The sequence below is a fragment of the Phodopus roborovskii genome, unplaced genomic scaffold (genome assembly GCF_943737965.1).
Source record: "Phodopus roborovskii unplaced genomic scaffold, PHOROB, whole genome shotgun sequence".
NCBI classification, from domain to species: domain Eukaryota; kingdom Metazoa; phylum Chordata; class Mammalia; order Rodentia; family Cricetidae; genus Phodopus; species Phodopus roborovskii.
The window spans coordinates 1,687,506-1,710,063 of NW_026126599.1; the positions used below are offsets into that span (position 1 = coordinate 1,687,506).

Here is a 22,558-nt window from a genome sequence, read left to right on the forward strand (position 1 = left end):
AGGACCATGGTCTTTGCACTCCCTCTCCAGCCACACCAACCGCTCGGGCAGCCCTCACTGCTGCCCAGCTCTGATTGTCATCTGTGAGTATTTTATTAATGGAAGCAGCAGTGAGGGGCCTGTGGGCTGATGTTGCCGTGCCCTACATTCAGCTTCATGCTTTTGTATCTCAGCCTTGTCCTTGTTGCTTAGTTACCCAAGGTGTAGAGGCAACACGTGTGTGAATGAGAAGCTTAGGCTGCTGGTGTCAGATGAAGCAGGAGAGAGCCAGACACACCACTTCAGAGCCCTGGCTCCCATTTGCCTTGGGCTCCCCCATGAGAGAAAGGAAGGTGTGTGCTTCCCCACAGGTCTTATACACCTGGCAGGTGAGAAGGCCTGTGTGGCAAGGCTGAGCACCAGTGGGAGCTCTGGCTGTAGCCATGTTTCCAGAACTGTGTCTTCATTGCAGTGTGTAAGAGCCGCGGAGCTCATTGGCACCTTCGTCAACCCGGAAGTGTTTCTGAAACTGATCTTAGCCATGCTGAAGAAGGCACCCTCTGCCTCTGGCCTCTTGATCCTGGCATCTGTCATCCAGGGCTGCCCCCAGAACACTCTCCAGCCACACCTCAAGGTCATAGCCACAGAGCTGGCCCAGGAGCACATCTGCCAAGGGTCTGAGAATGTAAGTGGGTACCTGGAAGGGTGGGCACCAGGGCATCCTGGTGCTGGAGAAGGGAGGTAGCCCTACTGGCCACTCTCTCACTACTATAACTGCTGATGGTGGGCTGCCCGAGGGCAGCAGCACACCCGTGCCCCAAGAGAGTCCAGCTGGCCTTGCTGCTGTGGGTGGTCATAGGTCAGTGGCATAGGTCTGAAGGAGTCCTGGGTCCTACCCTGGAGACAAGGGACTACATACAACATAAAGACTGGTATGAATAGAACACCCTCAGGGGTGACCAGGAACTCATTCTGTCACTGTCACTCAGCACTTGGATCCTATGTTTGAAGTAACCCCTTGTGACCTGACAGACAGGTTCACCTCACGTGAGCCAGAGCAGCCTGGCCCTTAGCATTACCACTGGGATATGTTCTGGTTGTTTCTGCTGAGGGCAGAATGAAGGTTGCTGAATTGGCTTGTGTTAGGCATACCCCCTTATCAGGTACACTAATCCTCTTGTTGGGAGACTAGGTTTTGCTCACTGACCAATCAACCTGTTTGGGCCTTAGTATACCTGGAGATGGCTCAGCTCTGGCCAAGCTGGGCTGAAGAGAAAGACATTGGCCAATAGATGTCAGCCCTGGTGCTCTGTCCAGCCATTTCTGTCACCTGATGGGTATAGTGCCGGACAATTCTGGCTCTCCTGGAACTCACTCTGTAGATCAGGCTGGCATTGAATTCAGAGTTCAGCCTGCCTCTGCCTCCCAGGTACTGGGATTAAAGGTGTGTGCCACCACCACCCAGCTTTACAAATCATATTTATGACTTGCCTATCACTGCCATCCTTATTTTCTACGGAACCTGTGGAATAGACATGGTGAGGAATGGTAAAGAATATGAATTTTTGCCTTCCTACAACCCATGGCGAGTTCTTCACAGGGTCTCACTAGTCACCCAGCCGTGGTTCTGTAGCAGAGGAGTCAAGTATGGGCAGCTTAGCTTTCAGCACTTACATTAGTCAGAGAGTTGTGGTGCGAGCATGCCCAACACTCTACCAGCCAAGGCTAGCCTCGGCTCCTCTGTAGGTCTTTTAAAGTGGGTCTAAGACATGCAATCATTTCCGCATCACAATATATGTTCCTGGCACAAAGTTGTCAAATGTGAGGGTTAGGGGTTTTGTTTTGGGGGGGTTTGTTGTTTTTGTTCTTGTTTTGTTGAGGCAAAATCCTATGTGGCTCAGGTTGAAATAACTGTGATGTAGCTGAGTTTGACCTTGAATTCTGATCCTCCTGCCTCTACCTCTTTGACACTGGAATAACTGGCCTATGAATGAAAAAAGAAATAAAAGGGGGATATGACTGCTCCTAAGAGGTTGAGGTTTTTATTATAGATATAAGGGGAGCAGAGGCAGAGATATCTAGGAGAGTGTGGCAGACTGAACCAGATGTGATTGGGGGAGTCGGGACCAAAAGGCCAGCGTAGTCAAAAAGGCTGGGTTATATAGGAATCAGAGCAGCTGGGGGAAGGGAAACCCAGCCCAGTCTCTGAACTGCAGGGTTTAAGGTAGAGGACAGATATGCCGTCCAGAATGCTGAGAGACTGTACTCTCACCCCTGGTACTCACCTAGGAAGGCTGAAATTTCACAGGCTTCTTTAAGTTTTAAGATACCTGAAATGTCACAAAATATATTCTTGGGGGGCTGTGGGTGGGACGTTCGAGTCAGTGTTTCTCATGTAGTCCTGGCTGTCCTCAAACTCACAGAGATCTGCCTGCCTTTTCCTCTGAGTGCTGGGTGGGATTAAAGGCGTGCAGGGCCACCATGTGACTCTATAAAATGTATTCTCAATCCCTCTGTAGCTTCCCTTCTGGCCCAACTGTTCCCTTCTCAGTGAATGTGCTCTGGTGAGGGCCTGGCAGCCCTGGGTGGGGAGCAGCTTTTCTGGCTCTACACTGGCAGTGGGCTGCAGAGGGAGAGATATTGACTCCCACTGGTCTCTTCCAGAGTCTCTACCTGGAGCATCTGTTGCTGTGTGTACAGGCTCTGCTGTCTGTGTGTCGGGAAGACTGTCGTGCTGCCAGCCTGCAGCTCCTAGAGGTGCTGGTGACAGTAATGGCAGTCTCAGATGCCATGGGCCTTTGGAAGAAGGTAAGGCCAGCAGCACCCTGCAGCTACTGTCTCTTTCCACAGGAAATGTTGCTCTCTTCTGTCAATCTCTAGCATGGTTGAATTCCAGGCCTGGGCAGGCTTGACTAACAAAGGTGAAAGTATTCAGAGCATTTAAGAGTCATTCACAAGGTGGCCTCAGGGAAATTCCCCTCCACTTACAGACCTGTCTTCTATCTAAGCCTGAAGGCTGTTTAATATTGGGACCCTGAACCCCTAACCACCCCCCACCCCCAATCTCTTTAGGCTTCAAAGCATTCTTGTGCAGCCAAAAGCTGTAGAGAAAGCTGGTGGCCGTCCTGTGGTAATGGCAGGCCAGCAAAGCATTTGGAGTTATTTCTGTCCCCATAACTTGTAGTTAAGCTTTAAAATTTTCTTTTTAAATTTTTGTTTTGCCTTTGAGACAGATTCATTGCATGGCCCAGGCTAGCCTTGAACTTCTGAAGACAAGCTTCCTGTTTTAGAAAATAAGGGGGAGAGTGACTGAAGTAGACACTGTCAGCCTCTGGTCTCCACATGCACATGTGCCTACACCCCCACAGGCAGGCACACACACACACACACACACACACACACACATCCCACACACAGACACACACACATCCCACACCCCACAGACATACACATCTTTAATATCCCTGTGGTCCTCAAGAGCTAATGGGACCAGATGCTGCTGCGTCATGGTGAGCCCAGAGCAGGGCTCTCGGCCACGTTCATGGGTCTGCAGGAGGTTTAGGTGTCCCGTGGAGCCCTTCCTGAAGGAGCCTTTCCCCTCTTTTGTTAGGGATTTTCTCAGTTTGGATTCTTCTCTTTGAAGAGAGCCTTTGCAGAGGGTTTGTGTCATATGTCTTCAAAGACAGCTTGTCACTGATAGAGCTATAAATTCTAGCAGGGCTGTTTCTGCAGGCCACAGGAAGGAAGCCAAACCCATCAGGTCAGAAATAGATACAGTCCACTGCCCAGGCCCCTGATGCCAGGGTCTGTCAGGGACTGTCTAGTGCATTAAATCCTAGGAGGTGGCTGTGACTCCCTCCTTAGCTGCCCATTAACCTCTGTGGGCAGAGCCACCAGTGGATTGTTTTTTACGTTAAGATCTGGTCTGGGTAGGCGAGCTAAATGGAGAAGGGTGAGAGCAGCCATTGTTTTGTGGTTTTGGAGATTTGGGTGGTGGTTTCATTGTGTGTGAATGAGGATGGAGGATTCTTCATAGTTCTGGGATAGAACACAGGGCCTTGCCTATTTTAGGTATGCACTATGCACTGACATTCATTCCCAGCCCCAATTCCCTTTAGTTGTTTTGTTTGGGGTGTGTGTTTGGGGTGTGTGTGTGTGTGTTTGCATGTGGGTATGAGCAAAGGTACCCTCAAAGGCCAGGGACATTGAATCCCTAGAACTATAGTAATAGATGGTGTGAGCTGCCTGACATGGGTGCTGGGAACTGAACTCATGACCTGAGCAAGAGCTGTACATGCTCTTCGCTGTTGAGCCATCTCTCTAGCCATGGGTTTTTGTTTTTTAAACAAGGTCTGACTTTGAATTCTTGGTCCTCCTGCCTTAGTCATCTTGCGCTGAGCTGAGTCACTGATAGGACTGTAAACTGTAGCAGTTTTTTTTTTTTCCTTTCTTATTTTGTGTGTTGGGGGGGGGCATGCAAATATGCAGGTCTATACGTATGCATGGAGGCCAGTGTCATCCCTCTGGCACCATCCACTTTGTGAGTTTTTTATCTTTTATTTATTTAGTTTTTAAGGGTTTTTAAATTTGTCTGTGTCTGAGTGCAGTATCTGCAGAGGGCAGAGAGAGCTTCAGATTCCCTGGAGCTAGAGTTATGGGTGGATATGCCCCACCCATCATGAATGCTAAGAACTAAGTTCCAGTCCTCTACAAGAGTAATAGGTGCTCTTAAATGCTAAGCCATCTCTCCAGCCCTACCTTGTTTTTTGTTTTTGTTTACTTGACAGTCTTTTAGTGGTTTACCAAGTTGGCCAAGCCAACAAGTCCTAAGGACAACACACTCCCACCCCACCCCTGTCTCTTCCTCTGCATTGCTGAGATTACAGGCATACACCACCATGCCTGTCATCTTATGTGGTTTCTTGAGATCAAATTCAGGTCTTCATGCTTACAAATGACTGAGCCACTCTGTCCCCTCCACCAATGTCTGCAAAACTACTTTATCCTTGTCCATGTGTGGTCAAGCCTCTGCTAGCATAGCCTCTGAGCAGCTCTCAAGAACCAACACTCATGCACACACAGCTAGACTCCATGAGCTCCTGAGTGGATGGGTTTGTGTCTGTTACTACTTACCTTACAATCAGCACAGACAAGGGTAAATCTAGGTAAGAAAGTGTAGAGAGGGTATTAGCCCCACTGTGGGCCTGCTGCAGCCCTGCTACCTGCTCTTTGGAGGGCTTCTGTTATAGTGACTTGCCTCCTGGTCAGGTGTTTATGTTTAGTGGGCGGTTCCTGTAGGTCATAGACCTCAGATGACAAGAAAATCCCTAAGAATGTTAACCTTTAAAAAGTAGACTCTAAAGCCCGGCATTGGTGGTGCCCCCCTTTAGTCCCAGCACTCGGGAGGCAGAGGCAGGCAGATCTCTTTGAGTTTGAGGCCAACCTGGTCTACGGAGGGAGTTCCAGGATAGCCAGGGCTACACAGAGAAACTATATCTCAAAAAACCAAACAATAAAATAATTAAAAAAAAAAAAAAAGTAGACTCTAGGGGTCCACTACGGGGGCTCAGCAAAATAAAGTTACAAGCCTGCCGACCTGAGTGTTATCCTTGGAATCCACACGGACTCCTTCAGGTCATCTGACTTTCACACGTGCACCTGGCATTCATGCCCTCTTCCCCACAAAGTAAAGCAATAAACATAAATGAAAAGAGAAATTGGCCTCTGGAGCTGGAGTGGGTAGAGAACTTACCTAGTGTGACACAGCGTACGCCAAGTGTGGTGGCAGAGCGGCAGGAGTGTTAGGAATTTGAAGTCATCTTTGGCTTTGTAGTAAGTTAGAGGCCAGCCTGGACTACATAAGATCCTTTTTCAAAAAAGCCCCCTCAAGGAAGTATTTTTAATTTAAAAATTAAGACTGGTCCCAACCTTTGTATACCCTTTTCTAGGCCCAGAAGACCATGGACACGCTGGCCGAAGTAGAGGATATCCCCAGCAGTCAAGACCTCTACCGCAAGCACGTGGGTGCACTCCTGGAAAGGCTGACGGCCTCGCATGGCGAGTGGACGGTGCACTCTGTGCAGTTGCTGAAGTTCACTGTGGTCCTCACCCAGGCAGGTGAGCCACAGGGCCTGGGCTTGAGCCAGGCATAGTTTTTGTTTGTGGGACAAGGTCTTGCTACATAGCTCAGGATGGTCTCAAAGCAGTTCTACTCCTGCCTTGGCCTCCCAAGTGCTGCATCACACAGCTGGCTTCTTTTGCTGCTTGTATTCTTCATATACTTCTGTTTTATGGTAATATGTAGCATCTCCAGCTACATTGGCATGTGATCCTGAGACCTTAGCGTTCCTCTCAGTTCTCATGGAGACTCTGCAAGTGCTTTATAATCCTTAATGGGGTTTTATTTTTATTTTGTTTTTTAACATTTTTATTGCCAAGTGGTCCAGCTCCCTTCACAAATCCCCAGCTCTGGAGAAGAGAGGCTGTTGATACAATAGTCATTCCCATGCTCCAGCAGCCCAGTATGGCAGGTGACATACAATAGTCATTCCCATGCTCCAGCAGCCCAGTATGGCAGGTGACACGGTATCTTTTGTGTTTATGCCAGAAGGTATGGTTTGCTGCAGTTTTTTAGCATATGGACCATTCAGAAGGCAGAGATGGCACCTATGGGACTGAAGCAGTGGCTCAGTCAAGTGCTTGTAGCACAAGCATGAGGGTTTGCTCTCCAGAGCCACTGTAGAGATGGCTTAGCATTTAGGAGCACCTGCTGCTCTTGGAGGATGAAGTTTGGTTTCAAGCACCCACATGGTGCTCACAGCTGCCTGTAACTCCAGTTCCAGGTGATCTGGTGCCCTCTTCTGGTCTCTGCAGGTACTAAACACACACAGTACACATACATACATTCAAGATAAGTCATACATACAATAAAATAAAAGTAAATCTTTTTTTTTAAAAAGCCAGGTGCAATGTCATGTTCCTGTAATCCTGGCACTGGGGAGGCAGCAACAGGAGGGTCTGTGGGGCTTGCTGGTGGCCAGGCTAGGTGACTCAAGGAGCCCTAGGTGCTGTGCAGTCAGTGAAGAACACTTGAAGAAGATACCTGAGGTTAAACTCTGGCACATTTTTTGGCATTGACCAATGGCAGAATAAACCCAGGGCTCAAGCTAGGACCACGGGCAGGAGCTGAGGGTGCAGCTCCATGCCCTGCTTCAAGTCCTCATTTCTCAGAAAAACTGGACCTGCACTGCTGTAGAGCACATTTCTCTGGATGGATTTGTTTTGTTTAGAAGACAGGGTCTCATGCAGCCAAGGCTGGCCTCAGGCTTACAATGTAGCTACGATGAACCTTGAAGTCATCCTCTCGCCTCCTCTCCTAAGTGCTGGGATTACAGGTTTCCACCATCATGCCCACTTTATTCAGTGCTGAGCTGGGCCCCAGGCCCCCAGGCGTGCTAGGCAAATGCTACAACCATGGAGGTATAGCCCCAGCCCTGCTCACTAGGTAGATTTTATCTTGAAAGACAGTTTGCTTCGCTAAGTTCAGGTAGGAGTGTCAGCTTTGCTCTCCTCTGTATCCTCTTTCTTCCTTTGTGAATGAAACTCCAGCTCGGGCACTTGGTTTTTATTCTAAGCACTGGCTCATCAGCTGCAGGCTTCCAGACATCTGTCCTTTGATGTTAATGGAGTCTGAGCAAACCCCTGGCACTTGCCTATGCTGCTTGGAGCAGTCCTCTGGCACTCCACCATGCGGGAGGGATCCTGCTTGTCTCATCAAGCCAACAGCTGCTTTTCCCATCGTGCCGTTTTTGTTTTCCTTTTCTTCCTCAGACCCACACAGCTTCAGGTGGACAAAGCTGTTGCCTCCCTTCGCCCCCATCTATTTCTACTATACAGACCCTGGACACATGGGTTTGAGAACCTGATCTCGAAGCAGGAGATTTAGGTGACTTGGCTCGTTGTCCAGGTGTAGAATTAGCAAACTGTGTCTGGGTTTATGCTAAAATACAAAGTCCCACTTAGGGCACAAGGCACAGCTGGCAAATGTTTGGGGGCATGTTGTGGCGTGTCAACCATATATGTCCATCTCTAGAGGCTGTACAGTTTCAGTGTCAGGCAGTGAGCCCACAAGTAAGAGGTTGCCTCATGAAGTCTTCGTGACCTGGGGGAAGGGAGGTGGTGTGAAGGGAGCAGGTCCCATCTTTTCCATACCAAAAGGCTTAAGCAATGGTGGGTGGGCATGCTTTGAATGACTGATTTTGGTGCATTTTTTTCAGATCTTTCTTGACTTTAGAGTTGAGAGTTTGGTAAGCAGTCCTGTGAGGATACATCCTCTGTCTGTGCAGTACCTGTTTACAAGCTTGAGGGCCATCCCCAGCCTCTTGTAAAAATGCCAGGCATTTTCTAGTTGATTTGATTTTGTTTTTCAAGAAAGGGTTTTTCAAGCACAGTCGAAATAGCTTAGTTGGGAGAGCATTAGACTGAAGAAGAAAGGGTTTTTCAGTGTAGCCCTGGCAGTACTGGAATTTGCTTTGTAGACCAGGTTGGCCCCAAACTCAGATTCACCTGCCCCTGCCTCCTGAGTGGGGTGACTAAAGGCATTTCCACCACACCTGTGTAATCCCGTGGAGAGATCCCTGGGGCTCAGTGGCCAGCCAGGCCTATGATCGATCTTGCCTGAAAAACAAGAAGGTGGATGGCCACTAAAGTATTGGAGGGTAAGGTATTGTCTCGAGTTCAGAGCCAGTCTGAGCTACAGAGCAAAATCCTGTGTCAAAAGAAAAAGAGAGCTAGAGAAATGGCTCAGCCATTAAGACCTCTCCCGGTACTTAGGAGGCAGAGGCAGGTGGATCTCTGAGTTCAAGACCAGCCTGGTCTACATAATGAGCTTCAGGAGATGGTGAGACCCTGTCTTGAAAACAGCTAGGGCTGTTACAAGAGAAGCCCTGTTTCAGAAAACCAAAAATAAAAAGAAAGAATTTGGAAATGTAAAGAGAAGCTAGATTTGTGTCTTGTTCACATGATGAGGGGACTCTGGGGTTAATCTTTTGTTAGTGTCCTCAGCAATTGGGAGAGCAGCATGGCAGGAGCTACAGTCCCCCACCCCCCACCCCTGCTCCTGTCACCTACTGCATCAGAGAAGCCTGGCAAGCCAGCAGCGTGCTGAAGCCCCTTCCCTCTTTTTCCAGGCCCAGCTGTGGGAGAAGCACTGCAACATGTGATCCCCACTCTCAGGACCTGTCTCCAGCCCACCACAGACCCACACATGCGCCTGAAGCTCTTCTCCATCCTGTCCTCGATGCTGCTGAGGCCTAAGGACACTGTCGACTCTCAGGGGTAGGTCAGTCCTCAGGACTGTGTAGAGCAGAGCACACATGAGTGTTGGATGGGTCCCCCATCTTTCCACAATGCCCTGGGCAGGGCCCCCCAGGGCTAAGGTACAAGCTTCTTGGTGGTCTGTATCCGTAGCATCCACCCTGCTAGGTAAACAGTGGGCTTGGTGAGTGCACCACAGAGACACAGACAGTAAATCAAAGTCACTGTAGGGGAGTCATTAAAATTCCATTGAGTGAGAAAGTTTTAGGGCACATTAACTATTAATGGCTTCTGTATCAGCTGTTCTGGTTTAAAAGCCTTTTGGTACTTTTAGACCTAACAGACCTGACTGAATTAGCACTGATGGTGAATGAAGGCTTAGGGGTAGCTTTCTGTTATCTCAGAACAGCTCAGAGCAGCATTGTAGCCTAAGAGCCTTCAATTTTATGGCTTTGAAGTAAAGGAAAAGTAGAACAAAGAGCTTAGGCTAGAGCAGGCTCTGAGTGAGTGGGGAGCAACCCATGTTCCAGAAGCTCATCCTGGGAGAGAAGTGTGGAGGATGCAGAAAGTCAGAGCTGCCCTGGAAGAAGACCACACACGGGGGGCCCTCTCCCATCTCCCCCCAACAAATCTAACATCACAAAGTGTGGTCAGCAAACTCTATAAAGTTCACTGTGACTTGGTCATTCTAACCTTTTCCCTTCAAATGCACTCCTGGTGTGAGGCTGGCTGCCAGCCTCTCACACTGCAGGAAATTCTATTTCCTGCTATCTGCAAAAACCTCAGGGCTGAAAAGGGACCATAAAAAGGTATTAATGAGCATCTTGGCAGCAGGCCACTGAGCAGGCGTATACACAGGACTGAGTGAGTGCATGGCAGCCTGGGCTGCCACTGGGCTGTGGCGCTCTCCCTATGCAGCCAGTGTACTGAGGAGGAGCAGCCACTCCTGACCTGCAGACACAGCTGCCAGGTTTGTGCCAGCTTCCCAAAGACACAATTTAGACCTCTTGGGTTATGAAGTCAGTCTAGACTTATGCAGACGAGTTACTGAGATGGTTTGAAAATGACATTGTCTTAGTGTTTCTGTTTCTGTGATGAAATACCACGACCAAAAGAAATTTGAGGAGGGAAGAATTTATTTCACTTAACACTTTAAGTTAACAGTCCATCAATTACTGAGGGAAGTCATATCAGGAACCTGGAGGCAGGAGCTGATGCAGACGCTGTAGAAGGGAGCTGCTTAATGGCTTGCTCCTCATGGCTTGCTCAGCTTGCTTTCTTATAGCACCCCAGGACCACCAGCCCATGGATGGCACCACCCACAATAGGCTGGGCCCAACCCCCATCAACCACTAATTAAGAAAATGCCTTAGGTTTGCCTACTGCCACACCTTATAGAGGCAGTTTTTCAGTTGTGGTCCCTTTCTCTCAGCTGACTCTAGCTTGTGTGAAGTTGACACAAAACTAGCCAGCATGAATATCATTTGGTTTTGACTTGTATATTACAAAATGATAGAATGAAAGGTTATCCACACAGGACTCAGTCTGGCAGTATGAGCACCTGTAAGGGGCTAGAGTTCCTTACCTAGGGAAGGCAGAGCTCACAGCAGGCCAGAGTGGTGGTACCGTAGCATCCCTCCTGGCCCCCCTTGGCCTCTCAGTCTTGCCTGAGGTTCTATTGAGATGTCTGTGAGAGCAGGAAGGAGCTACAGAAAGCCCTTTGCAAGTGACCTTTGTTTCAGTCCCTTTGGTGGCCTTAGAGGAAAATTTTGTGTGAAAAATCTGGACTAAAGGACCAGTGGAATGATTGAGTAAAGGCATTTACCTCTGGGCCTAACAGCCTGAGTTCAATCCCCAGGACCCACATGGTGAAAGAGAGAAACCAACTCCTATAAGTTATCCTCTGACCTCCATGTATACACTGTGGCACATATACCCCATCCCACCCTCACATGCAATAAATAAATAAAAGCATTTGTCTTCAAAAAAAAAAAAAAAAATAAGGCAGGTGGTGGTGGTGCACACCTTTAACTCCTGCACTCAGGAGGCAGAGGCACGTGGATCTCTGAGCTCAGGGCCAGTCTGGTCTACAGAGCGAGTTCCATTCCAGGACAACTAAGGCTGTGCAAAGAAACCCTGCCTTGAAAAACAACAAAAGAAAAATAGTGATAATAATAATAATAATAAAGGGAGGTGTGTGTGTGTGTCAATGCCATATTGCAGGTCCTGGAGCTAGAGTTATAGGTGGTTGTGAGCCACTTGATGTGGGTGCGGGGAACCAGACTCAGGTCTTCTGGAAAAGCATCAAGTGCTCTTATGCACCAAGCCATTTCCAGCCCCCATGTCATTTCCTGCTTCCTTCGTTTTAATGGTGTGGATGGCAGGCTCAGTAGATGGTGACAGAGGCATCACATGACCCAAATGGCTGGTCCTGGTTGATTTAGCACTTGAGCACACAATCCCCCAAGTCCACTTTACCAGGCTACTTGACAAGGGTCACCTTTGGGAGGGGCAGAGGGTCAGGTCACTAAGGAGCCCTTGCCAATCCTTGAAGGCCCTGGTGCTCTTAAGAGCAGAGATGTTGTCCTCACCAAGCATTCCAAGCTCTTGGATTCTATCCCAAGTCATGAACTAAAGAAATTGAAACAGCTGGGTGGTGGCGGCATACACTTTTAATCCCAGCACTGGGGAGGCAGAGGCAGGAGGATCTTTGTGAGTTTGAAGCCAGCCTGGGCTACAGACTGAGTGCCAGGTTAGGCTCCAAAGCTACACAGAGAAACCCTGACTCCGAACCTTTGTGGTAGCTTGAATATAATTGGTCCCCATAAGTTTATAGGGAGTGGCACTATTGAGAGGTGTGGCCTTGTTGAAGGAAGTGTATCACTGTGGGGGCAGGCTTTGAGGTCTCTTTTGTTTAAGCTTTGCTCAGTGTCACAGTCTATTCCCTGTTGCCTTCTGATCAAGACATAGCTAGCCATGTCTGCCTGCAGACCACCATGCTCCCTGCCATGGTGATAATGGATTAAACCTCTGAAACTGTAAGCTGCTACCTCAATTTAGTGATTTCCTTTATAAGAGTTGCCATGCTCATGGTGTCTCTTCACAGCAGTAGATTTCCTAACTAGGACAACCTTGGTTGAGTATGTGCAAGCCAGACCATCCTAGTTAGCTTTCCTGATTCACCTGCTTCTCTTCTGTGCTGGGCTCACAGAATATCAGCCTCCAGAAGAGGCCCCCAATTTGTTGGTGCTCTTTGGCCTTGGCCTCTCACCTGGCTTCCCTAAACATCAGTCTAGTTCCATTCCAGGGTAGTCCATGTGTCCTTCCTTCCTCACTGGCCCTCTTGTTCCAGACAGTTCCATGGCTACTTGGAGATGGTAGTGAATGACATCCTGGCCCCTAACCTGCAGTGGCATGCAGGGAGGACAGCTGCAGCCATCCGGACGGCTGCCATATCCTGTCTGTGGGCACTCACCAGCAGTGACATCCTATTGGCCAAGCAGGTAAGGACATCTGTGACCATCCCAGTTGTTTGTCCATCTGGTACCGTGAGACTCTGCAGAGCTGTGTCTTTCAAGTAGCAGCGGGAGGAATTCTAGGGGAGGCTGAGACCTGGGGTACCAGGTTAGGGCAGAGCCTAGGTCCCAGAGCCCTGGTTGTCACAGGCACCATCTCTTTGAAGGATCTGGGATCTGGTCTCTGCCTGAGGTTTACAAACTGTCTAGGTTCTTGTCCTTTTGCTGTGATGACATACACTGACAAAAGCAACTCGAAGGGAAGGGTGAGAGGTAAAGTTACAGTCCATCGTAGTGGGGAAGCCAAGGCAGTGGGAGCTTGAAGCAACTCATCATATCCATAGTGCTGAAGCAGGTAGTGCATGGTGGCAAATGCCTTCAAGCAGGAGGTAGAGGCAAGCAGATTTCTGAGTTTGAAGCCAACCTAGTTCCTTCTTTGTGTAGGCTGACTATATGTCAGCCAAGGTTACATAGTGAGACTCTGTCTCAAACAGAGAAAACAGACCACAGTGAATGCATTCTGCTGCCCAGCTCACTTTCTCCATTTTATATCACCAGGACCACAAGACCCAGGATTGTCCAGTCCACAATAAAGATGGGTGTTCCCATGTCAAATATTCTTTAACTTTTTTTCCTAATATGTTTATATACTTTTTTTCCTAATATGTTTATATCAGCACCCAAAACATTTTCAGGTGGGAACTGATCTTGTACAGATCTGGAGACATTTCCTATTGCTTATTTTGTCCTGGGTCTTCAAAATCAAGTGTACATTATAGCGGAAATGAATTGTGATGTGACCCTGACTGTCCATGGCTCGGTGCTCCCAACACATGGCTTGTGGCTGTTGTACTGGACAGTGCTAATGGTGGGGGTTTGAATCTTGACCCCCCACTTCACTTCTCTATGCTCTGGTTATCTCTCTAAAATGCTCCTTTGACTCTTAGTAGCTAGCATGAAGAATAATGGGATTTTCCAAGGAAAGCCTCAGCATCATGTCTAACACAGTGGGAGCTGGGCCTCCATGTGCCAGGCACTGTTACATAATTTACATGTACAACATGTAGGCAGCTATAGAATCAGGGCTAAGGAGATGGCATGCCATCATGAGCACCTGAGTTTGGCTCTCCAGCATCCATGTTTAAAACAAAACAATAGGCATAGTCTCATGGGTCTGTAACCCTAGCACTGGGAGTACAGAGACAGACCTTGGAGTTCACTGACAAGCCAGTCAATGCCAGTAAGTGAGCTCTGGTTTTAGTGATTCTGTGTCAACATATACAGTAGAGGCTGGAGAGATGGTTCAGTGCTTCAGAGCCCTTTTGCTCTTACAGGGGACCAAAGTTCGGTTTCTAGCACCCATGTCTAGTGGCTCACAACTACCTATAACTGCAGGTGATCTGACATCATCTTCTGGACTTGAAGGCATACACATGGTACACATACAGACAAGCAGACACACACACACACACACACACACACACACACGTGAGAGGGGAGGAATGATATGGAAATATGGAAAATGTTTAGTGTTGATTCCTAGCCTCTATAAGTACATGTACACATATGCATTATATTATGTCTGCTACAACTGAACACATAATGTAGCATGCATTATTAAAGATTGTTGCCAAAGCAGGTTCTCCATCTGATGCTGGCTCAGTAGTCTCCTTCTAAGTCAGTTCTATTGAATGATCTTCACAAAATTACAAGCTTATGATTGGGGGTATCCCTGTCAGTTTCTAGCAACACACAGACAAAAATAGCTGGGGGTAGCAGACCAGACCTGCCCTGCTGTTAGTGTGGCTGGTAAAGTGAACCAGAAGACTGTGGAACTTAGAGAATTGATGTTTCTGCTTCTGCCCAGGAAATGTGCCTTTGCAATCCCAAAACTGTGACAGGCCTCTCTGCCAACCATTCACAGTGTACTAATGCCCCCTACTGGCAGCAGAAAGTTGTTATCTAATTCTCATCATATTTTGCCACACTCCATATGAGTAGGTAGAGTTTGAGGACTTCAGCTGACCAAATTAAAACAGAAATGGTTAAGATGATCTGAAATTCAGAGTCAAGATCTGGACTAGGAAACAGTGGCTCTTAGAGAATGAAGTCTTTCTGACCCTAGATCAGCAAAGGAACAATTAAAACTTCAGACAAAATCCTCACTTTGTGCTGTGATCCTACCCCTTTTGACATTGATGCCCTTCCCAGTGGACCCCACCTGCTTCTTCTACCTCCCCACTGGGTGCCCTAGCCAGTCAACCCCCCCCCCACAGCCCCACGCCATCATCCCTCAGCCTTGCTCTCTTTATTTATTTGTCTTTATGTCACTATGAAAAGGCTCATTTCCAGGAACCCTCCTGCTTCCCTAAGAAGTGGCACAGAAGTATGACTCCCCTGCAGATCCACTAGATGGCAGCACAGGCATAACTGCCACCTGGTCCTCAAGCCAGAGCCTGCTGTCACAGGGCCTGTCCCCAGGGGTGTGGCCTACAGCTCCACCTCACAAACACGTAGCCTCCCCATCCCTTTCACCTCCTTAGTAAAGGTGACACCTTCCTGGTGACCACAGGAGCTGCTTACCACAACCCGTTAGCCTCCTTTCACTGGCTCATGCCTCCCGCATTCTCTTGTCCTATAAAACCTTCTGTGTGCATCACATGTGTTTTTATCCCCCAGGCCGGTCCCCCATTACATGCTAGGCAAATGCTCTATAGCTGAGTTACACCCCAGGACCCCACCACCACCACCACTGGGGGATTCTAGGCAAGTACTCTACCTTGCTTCCAACCCCTCACTGGGGGGATTTAAGCAAGTGCTCTGGCTTATTTATACTGCTAACCCTGCTTTTACTTTTTAACTTTGAGACATGATTGCAGTAAGATTCCTCAGCTGGGTTTGAACTTCCTCTGTAGCCCAGGCAGACTTTGAACTATGAACTTCTGCCTCAGCGTCCAGTGCTAGCTAGGGTGGGACAGGGCTACTGCCACTTTGCCCAGCTTTTCCTACTTTGAAAAACAAAACAAAATTTCCTGTCACACCCTGCAGCTCCCATCACCTCCTGCCTCTTCTCTCCATTGCTCCCCTTCAAGAACTGCCATATTTCACATTGTACTTTAGTAGGGCCAAGGGTTCTTTTATTTTAGCTGTGTGTGTATATGCACATCTTTCTGTCTGTCTGTATATGTGTTCCTGCCAGAAGCCAACTTCTGAGTATCTATCCTGGCTAGTTTTATGTGGTCTTGACACAAGCTAAGGTTCTCGAGAGGGAAACCACAACTAAGAAAATGCTTTCATGAGATCCAGCTGTAAGCAGGCAAGCCTAGAAGGTATTTTCTTAATCTGTGATGGATGCGGGATTGTCAGCCCACCATAGATGGGTACACCCTGGGCTGCTGGTCCTGGACTCTGTATGAAAGCAGGTTGAGCAAGCCAGTAAGCAGTAGTCCTCCATGACCTTCATGTATTAGCTCCTGCCTCCAGGATCCCTTCATGTTTGAGGTCAGGATGGTGATTCAGGATAAGCCAAATAAACCCTTTCCTTCCCGAGTTGTTTTGGTTATGATATTTCATCACAGCAGTACTAACCCTAACTAAGACAACATCAGAAGTCATGCCTCACATGCTGCCCACCATGTTTTTTGAGGCAGGGTCTCTTATTGGCCTGGCACTGGCCTAGCAGGTAAACAAAGCTAAATAAGCAGGAGACCACATTGATCCTGGCATTTCACTTCCCTAGCACTGGGAATACAGATGTGTTGTTTCACCATATCCAGCCTTTACATGGGTGCTGGGGGTTGAACTGAGATCCTTGTAAGCACTTTATCATCTGAGTGGTCTCTCCAGCCTCTCTTGGGTTTTCACTTGGTTGATTGGTTGGTTGGTTTTCCCCTAGAGACAGTTTTCTGTAGACTCAGGCTGTCCTAGAACTTACTATATAGCTGACCCTTCCTTTGAAGTCCTAGGATTACAGATGAGCTGAATTGTTTATAGTTGACATGGTCTGCTTGTCTTGCATGGCCTGGCCTTCCAGAACTCTCAGCCAATAATAATAATTCAAGGGCCAGCAAGGTGACTCAGCAGGTAAAGGCATTTGCTGGCAGGCCTGATAGCCTGAGTTTGATCCACTGAATCCATATTGTAAAAGGAGAGAACTGACCTTGCAAGTTGTCTTCCATGTATACATGCCTACATACATACACACATTAAATAAAACTTTTATAGAAAAACAAAAGCAGTGATGGTACACACCTTTCTTTATTCCCAGCACTTGGAAGGCAGAGGCAGGAAGATCTCCGAATTCAAGGCCAATCTGGTCTACAGAGTGAGTTCTAGGATAATCAGAACTGCACAGAATAAAAAAAAAAAAAAACCCTGTCTCAAAAAAACCAAAAATATTTGAGAGCATTGCTAGCTGCATTGTGTTGCAGACAGGAGTGCCTGGCAGGGAGCACTAACGAGCTCTGACAGCGTGGGTAGCCCCACATGTCCTCTCACCTATTTGTGGCTTTCAGGTACAAGAGGCACAGGAGACCCTGATGCCACAGGTGCTGGCCACTTTAGAGGATGACTCCCAGACCACACGCCTGGTCTCCTGCCACATCATTAGCGTGTTTCTCAAGAACTCAGGGGATACCATGGAGCCAGAGAAATTCCTCAGGGTCTATCCAGGTAAGACACTAAATATTAAAGTTATTTAGTCAGACAGAATATACTCCTGATTGAGTTGTCTTCTGATAGAGTTGGTTCTGGGTGACAAATGACCCATCCCTGACTGAGCAGCCCGCACCAGAAACAAGGAGAACCATTATTGGCTATGAGTCTAGGACTTGTTTCTAGGACCACTAGGATGTAGCCTATAAGGTTGAGAGACCCTCTTCAGAGCAGGAACTGCGTCCTGGTCCCCAGTCAAACAGATAAAATTTTAAAAAATGTATGGAATGAGACTTCTGCCTTCCATGTGCTAGAGAAAGCAGTCTACATGGAACCAGGCTGGTGGGATGTGATGGGGACAGACTTACCCACCTGTCTAGATGGAACAGTCTTATCAACTGTCTAGAACCGGTCTGAGCACCAAGCAAATTATAGACAGAGATAATGAGGATGTCAGAGCCAACAAGATCCCAGACAGTTGCCAGAAGCATGTGTGTGTGTGGGGGGGGGGGTCTGGGACATCCCTTAGGAACCGTGCAGGGACAGTGCTAGGCAGAACACTGGGCACAGGGGGAACTGATAGCCCTGAGAAGAACAGTGAGTGTGAGGGAATAGTTTCCAGGCAGAAAACTGGTGCAGAGGTGATTGATTCAAGGTTAGCTTGCTAACACAGCTCCAAAAAAACTGAAATGAGGACATTGTAATGGTTGGTAGATGGGCTTCAGGACAGGTGATACTATAGAGGGTTGAGGGACAAACTCCTTATAGTTCTTACTTAAAATGGTTTAATATTGTCAAGAAGCTAAAATAATAACATCCTTTAGAAACAAGTTATGACCTGGCCATTCTTGCACACTCCTCTAATCCCAGCACTTGAGAGGCAGAGGCAAGCTGATCTTTCAGTTCAAGGGAATTTTTGCAAATCTTAGGCCAACCTGAAATACGTAGAAAATTTCAAGCCAGCCAGGTTTACAAAGTGAGACCCTGTCTCAAAACAAATAAGAAAGCCAAGTGTGATAGCACACAGCTATTATCCTAGCACTTTGGAGGTGAGGGCAAGAGTTCGAGGCCAACTTTAGCTACATGAGCCCCCATCTCAAAAAAGGAAAACAAAAACTCCAAGGCTAGGCATGTGGCATACACCTTTAATTCCAGCACTTAGGAAGCAGAAGCAAGCTGATCTTTGAGTTCAAGGCCAGCCTGGTCTACATAGCAAGTTCTGGGTCAACCAGGCTTAACTAGTAAGATTGTCTTTTAAATAAAAAGCCTCCCACGTACATTAGATGAACTCTGAAATGACTGAAAGAGAAATTAATGAATTGAAGGTGTTTGGCTCCCTAAACCCAGCCCCTGGGTAGAGAAATCAAGGCATATCCCCCCAGGGAGGAAGCTGAGGGTGGCTCCAGAAGAGATGGGTTGGAGACAAACTCAAAATGGCTGAGATGGGAGAAGCCTCTACCAGAAACCCCCACAGTCCTGCAGGCCTCACCCACCGGCCTCTCACATGCTTTTCTCATTTTGTTTTATTGTGTTTTTGTTTCCACATTGGGCACACCTCCTGCAGTTACAGCAAACACAACTCCTCAGCATGTTGCTACTTCTCAGTGCACAGGAGACTGTTGGAAGGATGTCCCAGGGTGGGTACAGGTGCACCCAGGCCAAATTTGAACAGTGGACAGGTCCCAACCTAAAAACATCAGTTCAGTCAGAGTTGCTCACAAAGAGCATTATCAGCTGCCACCAACCTATTCATCCTCTTAAGTTAGCACCAATGGAAATCTGCTCTGTGTAATTCTAAAATCAGTCTGGGCATGCTCAGGCCTAAGACGGGTGAGTCCTTTTGCTCAGGTTTTGTGCCTAGGCCAGCCTTGCACTCTTCAGTGTCCTCTGTCATTCTAAGGTGTGGTGGTCTCTCTCCTATGCCTCCCAAAGTATATGAGCAGGACTTCCCACTGGGTTTCTAAGCATCTTGCAACCAGAGCCCAGCATGCTGGGAGGTCTTAGGTATCCCCCATGAGTCATTCCAGCAGGTCCCTGTCCTAATGCTCCTAGCAGGAGGCCTTGCATTCTGTGTGTGTGTAGTGGTCTTGTCATGCCTTCAGGGCTAGCCTGCTGGTGAGCTTTCAGATACAGGTGAGAGACAGCCTGCCCTGGCCAACACTCAGCTATTACCCCACTTGCCCATTCTCTGGAAGGTTTGTGCTGTAGACGTAGGTTCCAGAAATTGCTTTTTGCCTCCTTTGGTTATTGAGATCCCTTTATCCCAGAATGACAAGCCTAACTGGGCCTTGGACTTACAACAGTCCTCCTGCCTCAGTTTACCAAGTGCTGGTATTATAGCTTTGTGTTTGTATCTGTTCCAGAGATGATTTTTTGTTTTGTTTATGTTTAATGAAGTTCTTAACCATTACTTTAGAAGTTTCTGCCTGTCAGGAAGGATAGATCTGTCTTTGACAGCAAACTGGTCAAGGAATTGCCACAGTGAGACAAACCAAGGCTGGCACAGTTGTCATGTTGGCCTCAGGCTCTTCAGCCTGCAGCAGTTGTGAGGAAGGCTCAGCCCCATGGCAGCTGCTAGTATCTGGTGTACATCTAGATCTTGGAGGCCTCAGGGCTGTGGGGACTAAACAGCTTCAGGAAATAATGCTCTATCCGTTGAAGATGCTCACTGCTGGAGAGTCTCCCTTTGAGGGGTGGGGTCTCAGGCCCCCAGAGCAAAGGCCTTCCACATTTGAAAGTTAAAAGCCTTGCCATACAGGCAGATCTCTGTGAGTTTCAGGCCAGCCTGGTCTATAGAGCTAGTTCCAAGACAGCTAAGGCTGTTACAGAGAAACCCTGTCTTGGGGCGAGGGGGAAGGGGGGGATCTGCCTGCCTGGCCTGTCTCACGTATCTTCTCCCCACAGAGCTCTTGAAGCGCCTAGATGATGTCTCCAATGACGTGAGGATGGCAGCGGCTTCTGCCTTGCTCACCTGGCTGAAGTGTGTGCAGAGCTCTGATGGTAAATCTGCCTATCAAAGCAGCGTTCAGTTCTTATACAGAGAGCTGCTGGTCCACCTGGATGACCCTGAAAGTGCCATTCAGGACACAGTCCTAGGTGAGCTCTCCACAGCCCACAGGGTGCAGCTATGTCTGGGTTCTGGTACCCTGAGTTACTGCAATAGAAATTAGTTGAGACCAGATGTGTGTGTATGAGTGTTTGCCTGTGTGTACATCTGTGCATTGCATGCGTGGAGTCCAGAAGAGGGCATTGGATTCCCTTGAGTTTAAGTTATAGGTCAAGGTTGTGAGCTGCCATAAGATACTGAGAATCAATTCCAGGTCCACTGGAAGAGCAGCCAGTGCTTCTAAACCATCTCTCCAGCCCCTATTTTTTTTTTAATATTTGTATTTATATTTCTGGGGGTGGGGGGATGCACATATGCCACGGTATCATGTGCATGGAGATAGAAGACAGCTTGCATTAGGTTGATCTCTCCCTCTGGCATGTGGATTCTAGGGGTGGAACTCAGGATGTCAAACTAGGCAGCAGGCGCTTTTACAGTCTCAAAAAGATAAATAAGTAAATAAATAAAAATGAGGTGGAGAATAGTAGAGGAAGACGCTTCATCTCTGACATCCATATACATGCACATGCACACATACATATATGCTATACACACATGCCCACAGGCCAACAAAAAATGAGAATAAAAATAATGAGAATACTTTTACCAATGGCTTAATATGTATGGTACAGGACACTTTGTGGACACTGCTATTTTAGAAGGAAGGAGAATGGCATAGTCTTTTGGTGGGAGAAAAAGAAGCAGACACTGTAGACTGATGCTTCCAAATAACCCCCACACTGCTACATTGGGGGCTCATGAGACCTTACCTGCCACCTTCTAAACATAGTGCCCAAGGCTTCAGGAAGGAAGGTGGTTTTCGGCTCCAAGGGATCTAAGGAAAGCTTTCAACTCCGTACAGCTCCTGGCTCATTACAGCTGGACTGAGGGTTCTGTGCTCTCTTCTAGAAGTCCTCAAGGAGGGCAGCGTCCTGTTCCCAGATGTGCTGGTCCGGGAGACCGAGGCTGTCGTTCATAAACACCGTTCATCTGCCTACTGTGAGCAGCTGCTGCAGCACATGCAAGCCATGGCTGCCGCTCGGTGACCACGTGCAGCAGCCACTGAAGGGCCCTAACTCTCTGAAGGGAAGCGCGGGTGGCCCAGAGGTCATGCATTTAAGGGAGCCTTGCCCACAGCCCAGGCATCCTTAGGACCCTATCAACCACCAGATGGTGCTTTGAGCAGCAGCTTCTCTTTCCCAAACAAGTTCTGGGATTTTGTGATGTGCCTACTATACACAGAGGCCTCAAAAAAAAAAAAAAAAAAAAAAAACTACAATTAAAGTTAAGTGTCCCATCCTTGCCAGCTTCCCAACTAGCTGCTTGAATATAATGTGTTTAAGGCTCCCTCACAAGACCCAAGGGATCCTGGTCTGCTTCCATGCTCACAAAGGATACTCTTCATGTTGCAGGAAAGCCAAAGCAGTTGTAGAAACAACCATCCACTTCCTTTGGTCTTTGTCTCATCATCTTAGCCTGAAGAGAATGCGTAGTCTTGATTCACTGATGGAGTTCTCCCGATTTTTTTGTTTTGTTTTCAACACAGTTTTTATATGTATCCTTGGCTGTCCTGGGAGCTCACTCTGTAGACCAGGCTAGCCTTAAACTCACAGAGATCCGCATGCCTCTGCCTCCTGAGTGCTGAGATTAAAGACATGGGCCGCTACCACCTGACTTCTGATTTTAAATACACTGGAACTTTCGATGTGGGTGCACTCTCCTGACATTTCCGTTTGTCAGTATTAGAGATGCCCACAGATAAAGGATAGACTAGGAAACCAGACCTCATCCCTACCATTCATTTACATTTACAGCAGTCACTAGATAATCATCCCCTGTGTCTTTTCCACCAAGTGCCTAAAATGTTTTTAAGTGGATGTTTATCAGCAACTAATAAATATTTTTGATAAGACAATGGGGGGAGGCATTTCCAACAAATTTTAACATTTCTGCTTTGCTGTTTATGGAATTAAATTATTTATTATAGTTA

At 47.8% G+C, this 22,558-nt stretch overlaps 1 protein-coding gene across 1 annotated transcript in view; it reads left to right on the forward strand.

The window, feature by feature from the left end:
- Dnaaf5 (dynein axonemal assembly factor 5) overlaps nucleotides 1-22,558 on the forward strand; it is a 33,269-nt gene extending 10,711 nt beyond the window's left edge. The window contains exons 6-13 of the mRNA XM_051205540.1: nucleotides 452-664; nucleotides 2,644-2,787; nucleotides 5,928-6,096; nucleotides 9,168-9,315; nucleotides 12,647-12,797; nucleotides 17,324-17,480; nucleotides 20,367-20,558; nucleotides 21,478-22,558. Of these exons, the coding sequence (XP_051061497.1) occupies nucleotides 452-664; nucleotides 2,644-2,787; nucleotides 5,928-6,096; nucleotides 9,168-9,315; nucleotides 12,647-12,797; nucleotides 17,324-17,480; nucleotides 20,367-20,558; nucleotides 21,478-21,614 (1,311 nt within the window). The 3' untranslated portion in view covers nucleotides 21,615-22,558. The remainder of the gene's footprint in view (nucleotides 1-451; nucleotides 665-2,643; nucleotides 2,788-5,927; nucleotides 6,097-9,167; nucleotides 9,316-12,646; nucleotides 12,798-17,323; nucleotides 17,481-20,366; nucleotides 20,559-21,477) is intronic.